We start from the raw sequence: 12,893 nt of genomic DNA on the forward strand, positions 1-12,893 counted from the left end.
CATCACCATTAGAGATGAGCAAATTTTTGAAAAATTTGATTTGGCAGTTTCGCCGAATTTTCCCCAAAAAATTGGTTTGGTCTGAATTTATTTGTGGCAAATCTGTATTAGAAATGCCTATTTCTGGCCTACAGAGAGCCTCAATAGGGGTGTAGAACAGTTTGCCTTGCTCTAACATGCATAGGGTGTGTGCTGGGTTAGTGAAATAATACTGATATTCAGACATGCAGATTAGAGGCATCACTATTAGAATCACTGTCACAGAGCAGCACAATGACAGAGCCTGGAGATGGCATCAGTATGAAGAGACCACATAGTGGCTGAATGGCACAGCTTGGAGGTGGCGGCAGCAACAGCAGACAATATAGTGGCTGAACGACACAGCCTGGAGTTGGCAGCAGCATGAGGAGACCATATAATGGCTGAATGACACAGCCTGAAGTTGGTGGCAGCACGAAGAGACCATATAGTGGCTGAATCACATAGCCTGGAGTTGGCAGCAGCATGATTAGACCATTTAGTGGCTGAATGACACATCACGGAGGTGGCAGCAGCATCAGGTGACCATATAGTAGCTGAATGACCGAGCCTGGAGGTGACAACAGCCTGACGAGACCATAGGGCCTCATAATTGAAAAGATTAAATATATTTTTAAAATTTAAATTGAAGATTTTAAATTTAATTTAGTTTAATTTAATGTTCCAGCAGCATGAGAAGACCACAAGGTGGTACAGCCTAGAGGTGGTGGAAGCATGAGGAGACCATATAGTGGCTGAATGACACAGCCTGTAGTTGGCAGCATGATGAGGAGACCATATAGTGGCTGAATGACACAGCCTGAAGTGGGTGGCAGCAAGAGCAGACCATATACTGGCTAAATGACACAGCCTGGAGTGGGCGGCAGCATGAGGAGACAATATAGTGTCTGAATGACACAGCCTGGAGGTGGCAGAAGCCAGAGAAGACCAGTTGAAGAATGAGACAGCCTGTAGGTGGCAGCAGCATGACGGGGAACATTTGGTGGCAGAATGACACAGCCTGAAGCTGGCATCAGCATGAGGAGAACATATGGATGCAGTATGAGACAGCCTAGGGGTGGCATCAGCAGCATCCAGAGTCCTAAAAGTGACCTGGTGACATAGTGGGCGGTGGGTGGCAATACCAGTACCGGTGACGAAGGTGGGGGGAAAAAGGAGAACTTGTCATCAGATGTGTGGCATCAGGCGGGTGGCAGAATCAGAATAGTAGCAGAAGACGGTAGGCAGAAGAAATTGGCCTCTTTTGTAAAAGTGTTAGTGTGCACAAGTAAGTATTGAGGATATGCATTACGTACAACGTAACTTTTAATAATATTCTTAGAATAAAAAATATCTACCCATAATTTTAGTTTGAAATCAAACAAAAAAACACCATGTGCCACCTACACCACCTCTGAGAGGCCATCATATGTTGAAATGATCGTATGCATGGGCCATCGTAGGTCGGGGGTCACTGTATTGATGTGATGCAAAGACCTCTAAAAGGTGGAAGGGAACAATGTATGGTTCATTGTAATCGGTGGGGGTAAAAACTTCCCCTGTAAGGCCCTACTCTTGCATTATTAATTCCTTTCTTGGCAAGTGTTACTCACCCTAAAAAGGGCGGCCCCACAAAGGAACCTCTCCCTTTTTCCACCTGCAAACACTTCCATTTCCCAATAGGAAGAGGTTCCTGTGTGGGGTCGCCCTTTTTAAGACAAGTAACACTTTCCTCGAAAAGGTGGAAGGGAACAGTGTATTGTCCATTTTAGCAGGTGTAGGTAAAAAATTCCCCTGCAAGGCCCTACTCTCGCCCTATTAATTCCCTTCTTGGCAAGTGTTACTCGCCCGAAAAAGGGTGTCCCCACACAGGAAACTCTGCCTGGGAAATGGCAGTTTGTAGGTGGAAATAGGGAGTGGTTCCTGTGTGGAGCCACCCTTTTTAGGGCGAGTAACCCTTTTTAAGAAGGGAATTAGTAATGCGACAGTAGGGCCTTTCAGGGGAAGTTTTTACCCCTACTGGTTGGTTACAATGGACCATACATTGTTCCCTTCCACCTTTTAGAGGTCTTTGCATCACATAAATACTTGGTGGTGTAGGTGGCACATGATTTTTTTTGCATACCTTTCCTTTTGTTCGATTTCAAAAATGTTTTGGGTACATATATTTTTTCCTAAGAAAAGTAAAGTTTTTGCTAATGGATATCCCCAATACTTACTTGTGGTCTGATGGGGAGGAATGTCTGTAACTGGGAAGCAGGACCTTAAAAATGTTTTGCACTATCCCTATTTGTGAAGTTTTAGTGTGGCACCATGGTCAATCTACTTTGATACATCAGGCATTTGTGGGTGGAAATCCGGGCTGATCCGTGCCTGATTCATCTTCACAAAGGTCAGTCTCTCCACATTTTACATGGACAGACGAGTTCTCCTTGGTGTTACTGTGGCCACCCGGCGCACTAAACACTCACTCTGGTGGCACAGTACTGGCCGGGCAGGACAGCTTTTCCAGGGCAAACTCAGCTAGTTGCAGCCACAAATCCAGCTTGGCTGCCCAGAAGTCCAGCGGGTCTTCAAGGTGTGTTGGCATGGTCATGTCAAGGTATGCAACCACCTGCTGGTTCAGGTCCTGCTCCAGGTTTACCTGCTGCTGATGAGTTGCTTCACTATGCTGGTGAAGAAAGCTACTCATCGGCGACTGTAGACTCAGGCTGCTGATGGAGCTGGTACTGCTCCTGCCACCCCTCCCCTCCCCAGCAGCCACGGCAGTAGGCCATAGGCATCGACAAACTGACTTCATAGGATGGCCTGTCCAAGTTACTGTTGTGTCTGTGTAGGAACCACATTCACCCATTGGGCCGTAAAGGACATGTATTGTCTCTGACCGTAGTTACAGCTCCACATGTCGGCGCTGCAGTGCACTTTGTTACACTTTGTTGGCCAACCTTCTATCCACAAAATTATGCAGGGCTTGTACTTCCTTCTGACAGCTTTGGACTCTCCACCTCGGCTCGGCACTAACCATCAGTTCTCTGAAAGGTGCAGAGTCCACCACTTGAAAAGGGAGGGACTGCAGCCCCAGCAACTTGGACAGGAGCACATTCAGCTTCTGCGCCCTTGGATGAGTGGGCGCATACTGTTGTCTCTTGGGCATGGTTTCGCCGATGGATTGGTGGCGGAATGACTGACTCGAAGTAGGAGGAGCATCTGGAGTGACAGAGGATGGGTATGACACACAGCTCCCTTCGGCTGAGGTGGTGGAGCCTTGGCTGCCTGAAACAGGGAGCGGTGTGCCACTGGGTGATGCATCAGGCTGGGCCACCAAATCGGAGCCACGGTTCTCCCAGGCCGCTTTATGGTGATGCTGCATATGTTGATGCAGGGCTATGGTGCCAACATTAGGACCCTGACCACAATTCACCTTCTGCCAACATATCTTGCATGTGGCCAGGTCAACATTCTCCGGATGCTTGATGAAAAACTGCCACACCGCCAAGAAGCTGATTTTCCTTCCAACAGTTCGCTTTGATTGACTGCTACTGCCGCTGACTCTAGGAACCCCTGTTCCACAACCTCCCGGAAAGGTAGGCTGCCGCAAAACAGGTTGTCTAGCCTGGGCACGTTTTGCTCTAGACTTTCCCTTTCTGCCACCATGCTAGCACCTAGTGTTGAGCAGCTTAGGTCATATTCGAATTTGCGATATTTCGCGAATATATGTACGAATATTTGTCATATATTCGCTAAATGTGCATATTCGTAATATTCGCAGCATATTTTCGCACATGCGATAATTCGATAATGCGATAATTAGCATATACAAAAATTTACATATGCAAAAATTTGAATATGCAAAAATTTGCATATGCGAATTTTCGCATATGCGAAAATTCACACGCCAGTCTAACACAGCAGTATTAGAGCCTTCTTATCACTGTGATGTGTACTGTGGGGGAAAAAAAAACAATATTCGTAATTGCGAACATATAGTGCTATATTCGCAAATATTCGCGGATTCGTGAATATGCGAAATTCTCGAATAAAATTTGCATTGAGAATATTCGCGAGCAACACTACTAGCACCTTGCTGGCCCAGCCATTGCCTCACGGGCAACCTGCAACCCTCTTCTCCTGATGATGATGAAGCCCCTTCATTCTCCTCATAACTACTTTCCTGCCTAGCGGCGGAAGCGGCAGATGTCTCCTCCACTTATTTGCTGGGCAGTAGCTGCTGACTGTCCTCTAGTAGATCATTCTCACTAAATAGTGGAGCATAACCAACAGCATAAGATTCTTCTGTGGGGGAGGGAACAGCATAAGACAGAGGCAATGGGAGGACAGGGACTGCTCCCAGGCCATGCCAACTGAGGGTTGTGTCTGAGGAACCCACTTACTGTTGACTGGGGGTTTCAGATGTCACTTGTGATGAAGTGGATGACCGTGTTAACCAATCGATGAAAGCAGATGGGTTGCTGGTTGACACGACCGCTAGCTGATACCGGGTGCTCAGGCCTCTTGCTGCAACTCCTGCTGCCACTTGCTCCTAGTCTGCTGCGACCTCTGTCTGAAGGATTTAGGCCTCTACCACTCCTCTGTGCATGTCCTGGTACTTTTCTGCCGGACATATTTAGTGCGCATATGAGGGGAGTACAATACACTCCACTATGCTTAAAACAGTATTTGTCTACAAGACCAGCAGGTGTGTACTTTTGGCTGACCTTTCACAGTATCTAGGCCCTTAAGACTTTAACAGGAGCAAAATGGTATACCACTTACATGTACGCACAGGTTACACTTAATAGAGGACAATATGCTTTTATTGCTCTGCTCACCCTAACTGGCTGGCTACTATTAACTTTTCAGTTGTTGTACACACCATTGTTGCAGCACACAGTCGCTGTGTACTATACCCAAAATTGCACTTTCTCTCTCAATCTCACTCCTTTCCCTATCACTGCTTCTAGGCTGGATTTGGGCTTGAGGTTAATTGCTGCTGTAAAAAAGCTTTTCCGAGCAACACACTGCTCTCTGACATCACAAGGGTGGCTGGCTGCTGATAGGCTGCATGCTGCATTCTGCCGACCCTTGTTCCCACCTTCTCAGGATTCCTTGCCCCTTGTCCTCACCTGTGGATCTGCCATTTTAGATGCCCGGCCCCTGGAGCCTTGACTGCATTAAATGGAGTTCAATGAAGCGACTTGTGTGATCGAATTGTGTTACAAATCGAATTTTTCCTGAAATTTGCTCATCCATAACAGTTCACTGACAGTATTGCAATGGAACTGCAACATGTACAACAGACTTTATGTTGGGATGCCTCAGAAAAATATTCACAGAGCCATTTATCAATAAACTCATCTAGACACCGTATGAAGAAGGCAAGATTATGTTGAAGGCTATTCTTCTGGACTGGTTAGAGAGCAGTATTAATAAATTCCCAGTTCTTTCAATCAGAGCCTATATGTGGTCACCTACACAGTCACCTGCAACAGTCTCAAAGGTTCTAATGTTTTTAGTAATTAAGGTGTAGCATTGGTCTTTACCTCCTATAACTTTTCACTAAGAGAGGTGCAACAGTCAGAGAGGTGCTGCAGGGATTTCTCCAAAATCTTGCTCCCCAGCAGGGATGCTCACACCTAAGTCTTATAGAATGATCAGTTTTTAAAGCAGACAAACATGGAGTTCTGATAAGCAGGGGTCATCTTGACCCTTACCACTAGCAAATATTTAAACTTGTCTGCTGCATACTAGGATTTTTCAAAGAGCTGCAATCTTATTGTGCCAGTTTCCAATGATGTCCCACTCCCCTGCACAGCTATGTGTTTGGCTTAGCGGGATATCATTAAAATATAATAACAGAGTAGATCTGACAGCTGCAGTGTTGGAATAGCAAGGGGGGGGGGCGTTTGGAGGGTTACATTTACAGTCTTTTATTTTTTTTAATGCAAGGGGAGGCACATACTAACCTTTGACATTTCCTGAAAAACTTCTAAATTGTCTAAAAATATTAAGATATTGTCAGTGATGTATCAAAGCCTTAGAAGATCTTTTTTGAGCATGTAGTGCAGCACTGATAGGTGATTTAATAAGAAAGTCCAATCCATTTCTATAAAACAAAAGACCTCCTAGCATACGAAAATTGTAGCAAGCTTTGACTAATAAGGGAGGGGTGATAACATTAAAAAAATCCATGTTACCACTTCCCCAGGGCTTATCTGATGCTTAAAAGGTATACTCCACTGCCCCAGCATTTAGAACATTTTATTCTGAATGCTGAGGGTGGGCTGCAGGGGTCGTGACATCACGCCACGCCCCCTTCAATGCAAGTCTATGGGAGGGGGCCTGGCAACCACCATGCCCCCTCCCATAGACTTGCACTGAGGAGGTGTGACGTGACATCATGAGGGGCGTGGTCATGACGCCACGACCCTCGCAGCACGCACCCGGCGTTCAGAACAAAAATTTCTGAATGCTGGGACAGTGGAGTACCCCTTTAAAGCGATATAAGGAGGATCACAGAGCAATTCAGGCCAAAGCACCTTTGCACTTCATGCAGGCTGAAGTAGGAACTGCAAGTTTATTCAGCTCTCCCTTCCACCTGCTCTAGTTTAGTAGTTTAGGCTCGATCATCATGGTTATACACAAAGCTGGATTTTTGGCGATAAAATGAAATGAGATTGAGGATCAAGCCTGAGCTGATGCTTTTATTATCACCGATGTATCAGACATGTCCTTGGCTTTTGAAGCATTAACTGTCAGAACATACTATATGAGATGTATCCTTGGCGGAGAAAGAGTAAAATACATATGTGGGGATATTTATCAAAACCTGTGCAGAGAAAAAGTTGGCCAGTTGCCCATAGCAACCAATCAGATTATGTTTTTATTTCTTAATTTTTCAAAAGAACTATGGAAAAATAAAGTAGTAGATTGGTTGCTAAGGGCATTTGGTCACCTTTTTATATGCACAGGTTTTGATAAATCTCCCCAATCATATACAAATAATAAAAGCAAGAAAGTACAATACACTTGAGCTGCATTATATAGGGTAAAGGGGAAAGAAACAGATGTTGAGGATAAAGCTGCTCATACAGTTTAATACAACCTTTACACTTTTTTCTGAAAAGCAGTTTTTTCTTTTGAAAAATTTGAGATATTGTTTATTAGGGAGTTTCAGAGTTTATTTGGCAGCTAATGTTGGTACCCTGTTCATCTATAGTAAAGATAAGTTATAGGACACTGTGTATGACTGTACAGCCACTTGAACATGACTCTGTTATGTTCATGAGGTCTAACACATACAATGCACTTAAATTCATTTAGATAATCTGTTAAGCCATGGAAAATAATTCTCTCTATTACGTTTCTATTAAATTGTACTTTTTCAATGTCACTAAAACCATCTATTTTGAGGGTAAGATTGATTTTCAGCACACTTGATCTGGTTACATTCTGTCTATGAAGGGGAGGAAGAAAGATGGACAGTGATAAGGACAGAGAAACAGACACACTACAGGCTCTTGTAGACTATTTGTACTGCCTAAGCCTGATTCTGGATTTACAGCACCGAACACATTATTCATTACTGCTGTATTATGTCCTCCATTTGGTCGCCTTTGACAGTGAATCTAGCATTTGTGTAAGTGAGATAAACACCTTACGGCTAAGTTTCCACCTGTTTTTTTTCTGGCAGTTTTTGGAATACTGCCACTGCAGTTTTTGAGCCAAAGTCAGAAGTGGATCCATAAGGCAGGAGAAGTGTAAGTCCTTCCTTTATATGTCCTATTCCTTTTGAATACTCTTCTGGCTTTGGCTCAAAAACTGCAGTGGCAGAAATCCAAAAACTGCCAGAAAAAAAAAAAAAAAAACAAGTGGAAACTTAGCCTAAAAGAGACAACCACCACTGTTTTTGTGCCCCTGTTTCCACTCTATAGGTTTCTATGGGCACTATGTAACTAAATCCCTCAGTGAGTTCAGAGATCATACAAGAGACAGAAAAGTGGAAATGAAGTGACCAATATGAAGAAGAGCAATTATTTTCTGATAAGATACATTACAAAATAATTAGCACTATTGGTTCAGGCAAACTTAATTGACTGTACTTACTTAGGATAGGATTACCTATGGCCACTACTGACTTGTCTGATTTAGTGCATACTTGCATTCTTTATAAATTAACAATACTGGGGCATTTTTTTTTATACGTTGTTAGTAAGATCTAGAAAGATGCTCAATAACCTTTTTTTTTTTTTATTATTCCAAAACAGATAGGTCTGGCGATGAGGCAGGTTCTCTTTATGTATTTATTTATTTTTAATAAAATGTGCTTTATACATAATACCCCATTAATACTTTCCTATTGCTTCTCGAGTACATATGATTAATTATACTATTGGTTTAAAGGGGTACTTATTTTCTTAAATCAACTGGTGCCACAAAGTTAAACAGATTCGTAAATTATCTAAAATACAATGATTTAGTAAGCGCTAAATGGGACTTTAGAATAGTTGTTTAATTGGTTAAATGCGTGTACAAAAATGAAGAAAAAATGCATACCTATCCATCTTCATTTTTGTACACGCATGTAACCAATTTAACAACTATTCTAAAGTCCCATTTAGTGCTTACTAAATCATTGTATTTTAGATATCTTTATATTGTGTACGATATACGGGAACATACACTTTAGATAAGCAGCACATCTGGGCACACCACGGTATCTGTATTATCGCGCTACTGTTACATATTAGCTATTACATTTGTAAACTACTTCTATTAAAAAACCTTAATCCTTCCAGTACTTATTAGCTGCTGAATACTACATAGGAAATTATTTTCTTTTTGGAACACAGTGCTCTCTTCTGACATCACGAGCACAGTGCTCTCTGCGGACATCTCTGTCCATTTTAGGAACAGTCCAGATTCTGCTGACATCTCTGTCCATTTTAGGAACTGTCCAGAGCAGCATATGTTTGCAATGGGGATTTTCTCCTAATCTGCACAGTTCTTAAAATGGACAGAGATGTCAGCAGAGAGCACTGTGCTCGTGATTCAGCAGAGAGATCTGTGTTCCAAAAAGAATCATTCCCTCTGTAGTATTCAGCAGCTAATAAGTACTGGAAGTATTAAGATTTTTTAATAGAAGTCATTTACAAATCTGTTTAACTTTCTGGCACCAGTTGATTAAAAAAAAATAATAATGTTTTCCACTGGATTACCCCTTTAAATTGCACTCCAGAAATATTGTTAAACAAATTTCAGATGGTCATAACAGTACTATATTTAAGTGTCAGTTATTTTGATGCAACACTCCCACTGAAAATAACACAAATCACCATAGATCCGGGTATTGTGGGTTTAATGCAGACAATTAAAGTGTGAAACTGACCACATTTTCAGATTTACATTTTTGTAAAATAGTTCCCGCTGACTGACTATCCACTAAGTGACCTCTAAAACCACTATTATGTACATCCATTTTCTTTACACATTAATCAATGAAAAGTATTTTTTAAACATATTAGTTTTTACTCACCTGACCTGGTTTTGCATTTTCACATACAAAAGTCTTGTAGTGTTCTGAAAATTCTGGTGCATGATCATTAATGTCCATTATCTTTATATACACTTGAACATTTCTGCTGAGCTTGGGATTATCTACATGAAAACAGTCAGTAGTTATTCAAAGTAATTAATCAGATGTAAAAAGAGATGTTACTGCCCCACAAAAAATTAAATACATAAATAAAAAAATAAAAGAAAATACATATGTCCGTGGAGAAGTACATGGGTGACAATGAAGAGGATAGGTGGCAGGTGGCAGAATTTGAACCATATTGGCACAACTGTGGCGGTGTCCCTACTATTTTGTGGCCCTATTGCAGAAGAGCCTCGTTCTGCAGGATGTTGACCCAGTGGGCTATAAAAGACATGTGTTGGCCCTGGCCATAGCTACTACTCCAAATACAAATATACTGAAGTTGTCTGTATGACATAGATTCCCCAATAGATAACTGATGGGATAAATGAGGACAAAACAACATTGTTGAGTCCAAGACAGAGAATGCTCTGCCTGTGGACGAGGCCTGGCTGCTAGAAAGATAAGAAGGATCTGGAGGAGCAGCAGCAATAGGGTATGGTTTTCTTCACATTGTGGGATGTTTTGACACCAATACGGCCTTGTGATGCTGCTCCATGGGCTTATGAAGAGATATAGTTCCTGTACTTGTATCTTCACCATGTCTTACTTTGTAGTTGCAGCGACAGCACAGTGCCACATTTTCTGCATAAGGGACGGTAAAAAAATAATATTCACACAGCAGAAAATCAGACAGGTACACCACCTGACTGGGCCCCTCCCCTGAAAGTTTTTTTTTCTTCCTTGATGCAGCAGATGTAGCAGCTTTGCCATCAGCCGAGCTGATCAGACCAGCAGGACTATGTTTGTTGTGTTTGGCAGGTGTTCTGGACCTACCTCGGCTACATTTGTCTATGTTGACATTGCCTCTCTGAACTGCTCTGAACATGTCTCCTCCTCCTCACTGGGTTTCCACAACCTGTCCAACACTACAGCATCATTATCAAACCCCTGCTCTTTGTCTTTGCCACTCCTCTCAGCATGAACTTTTGATTTCTGATCATATGCTCTCCCTCATCATATCCACCATAATGACTATTACCCACAGACCATCTAGGACAGACATTTCCAATGCATCATGTAACTATAGTCGATGAGGAATCCACTCACACCTGGCTCAACGTCATATTGTCAGATGTTTCCTCCTCCTGAGATGACCGAGAATGTGTCAACCAATCCACAAGGGCCTTATTTTTCTCAGAAACCAAACAACTCCTGGAAGATATTGACAATTTTCCTTACTGATTCTGCTGCTACTACCAATAGGCACCAGGGTTCTGCTGCTAACTTTACAGGGCCTAGGCAAATTTGTGATTCCCCACAGAGCTGCTACTGTCACCAACATGCTTACTGGAAGAGGACATAGCAGGGGTGCTCTTTAATCTACCTTTTCTTCTACAAACCCTTATTTTCAGATCCATTTTGAATTAATTAATTAATTTATTTATTTATTTCTTTTTGTATTGAAAATGTTTTGAAGGTCATTATTATGTTTTAGGTGGATTGGGCACTCAAACACAATTAGTCGAGTGGTAAAGAAACTGCCGTCAATATTCATTCTCAATGTTTTTAATACAGATTTATGTTAAACACAGATAAAAATGCTATCTGTTTGATTAAACCAAGAAAATACACATAATGTGGCCTTAAAGGGGTACTACGCCCCTAGATATCTTGTCATGATCACAGCCACCTGAACTCAGCGCTCTGAACATGCCGGGCCAGACATCGTGGGGGGTTCAAGCAGCCAGACCCCCACGATCAGACATTTGGATAGGGGATAAGATGTCCAGGGGCGAAGTCCTCCTTTAAATGGCTATTCCACATCCACTCTCAATGCTTTAAATGTGTATTTATGTAAAGCACAGGTAGAAATACTAGATGTTTGATTACATTCAGAAAGAGCAAGCAACTTGTCCTTGGATAGCTATTCAAAGTTCAATTTCAGTGCTTTCAATTTATGTTAAATCCAGGTAGAAATACTACAAGACCACACTTGCCCTCAGGTTGGGAGTCATATTACAACTCTTCTATTGAAGTGAATGTAGTCAAGTTGTAATACCCCACACAACTTGCGGACAGGTGTGGTACTCTTTTTAGAAGAATCTTGTGATCACTATCATTTGGCTTGAGAATGGTGTTGTGAGAATGGCGAAACGTAACACCTCCTTGTTCATGGCATTTCAGACCCATATAAATGCTTGTTTTTTTGTGTCATCAATTGTACTTTGTAATGACATCACTTATTTAATAACAAAATCTGCAGCAAAATATATATATATAAATATATTTGTGGGGGGAAATAAAAAAAAACACAATTTTGTAACTTTTGGGGACTTCCGTTTCTACGCAGTGCTTTTTTTGGTGAAAACGACACCTTATCTTTAATCTGTAGGTCCATATGGTTACAAGGATACCCAATTTATGTAGGTTTTATTTTACTTCTTTTTTATCTTAATGCACCAAAAATTTGTATGCTGAAAATTGTCATCTTCTGACCCCTTTTTTTTTATTGCCTCCATTTTTATTTTGATGGGACTTTTAATCACTGTTTATCAATTTTTATATGGTATATGAAGTGATCATTTTTTAAATATATATTTTTATGGGTATGTCATCGACCATACGGTTTAACTAACCTTCTACTTTAATAGTTGGACATTTATGCATGCAGTGGTACCAGATATGATTTTGTTTATTTTTGATTACATTATTTTATTTAAAGCGTATCCATCAGATCCAACAATTTTTTTTCCATATGTCACTCAGTACCTAATCCTGACCAAGTACATCTAATTTTTATGTGTCTAGCACCTTTATTTTTTTTTTTTATTACACTTTTAATTTAGCTCACTAGTCTGAATTCCTCTTAAACGGAGGGGGTGTGCAGGTCTCCTCCCCCTCCCTCAGTATGCTGTCTGCTCACATCTCCCCTAGCATTAGCAAAACTACAACTCCCAGCTTGTCCTCACTGACAATAGCGGGACACAAGCTGACATTGGGAGGATTTTTCCTCCAGCTGTGATCCCTGCGCTCACAGCTGTCAATCAAGGAAGTGTGTCCATGATGCATGGACACAGCAGGACTAGTATGTGTCCAAGCAGGCAGGGGGGGCAGTTGTTTGACTGGCTTTTTCAGTATGAAATACTGAAAATTTTCTAATGTCAAAAGTTTTTGTATCTGACAGTGCCCATTTAAAAAATGGGAAAAGGGGGTGATTCTAACTTTTATTAGGGAAGGG

General features: G+C 41.7%; 1 protein-coding gene across 1 annotated transcript in view; it reads right to left on the minus strand.

Moving 5' to 3' along the window:
- The window catches only part of CDH9 (cadherin 9), a 212,072-nt gene that overhangs the window by 13,467 nt on the left and 185,712 nt on the right, over positions 1–12,893 (minus strand). The window contains exon 9 of the mRNA XM_056520966.1: positions 9,551–9,672. Coding sequence (XP_056376941.1) covers positions 9,551–9,672 — 122 coding nt within the window. The remainder of the gene's footprint in view (positions 1–9,550; positions 9,673–12,893) is intronic.

Source organism: Hyla sarda, chromosome 5 (genome assembly GCF_029499605.1).
Source record: "Hyla sarda isolate aHylSar1 chromosome 5, aHylSar1.hap1, whole genome shotgun sequence".
Classification (NCBI taxonomy): domain Eukaryota; kingdom Metazoa; phylum Chordata; class Amphibia; order Anura; family Hylidae; genus Hyla; species Hyla sarda.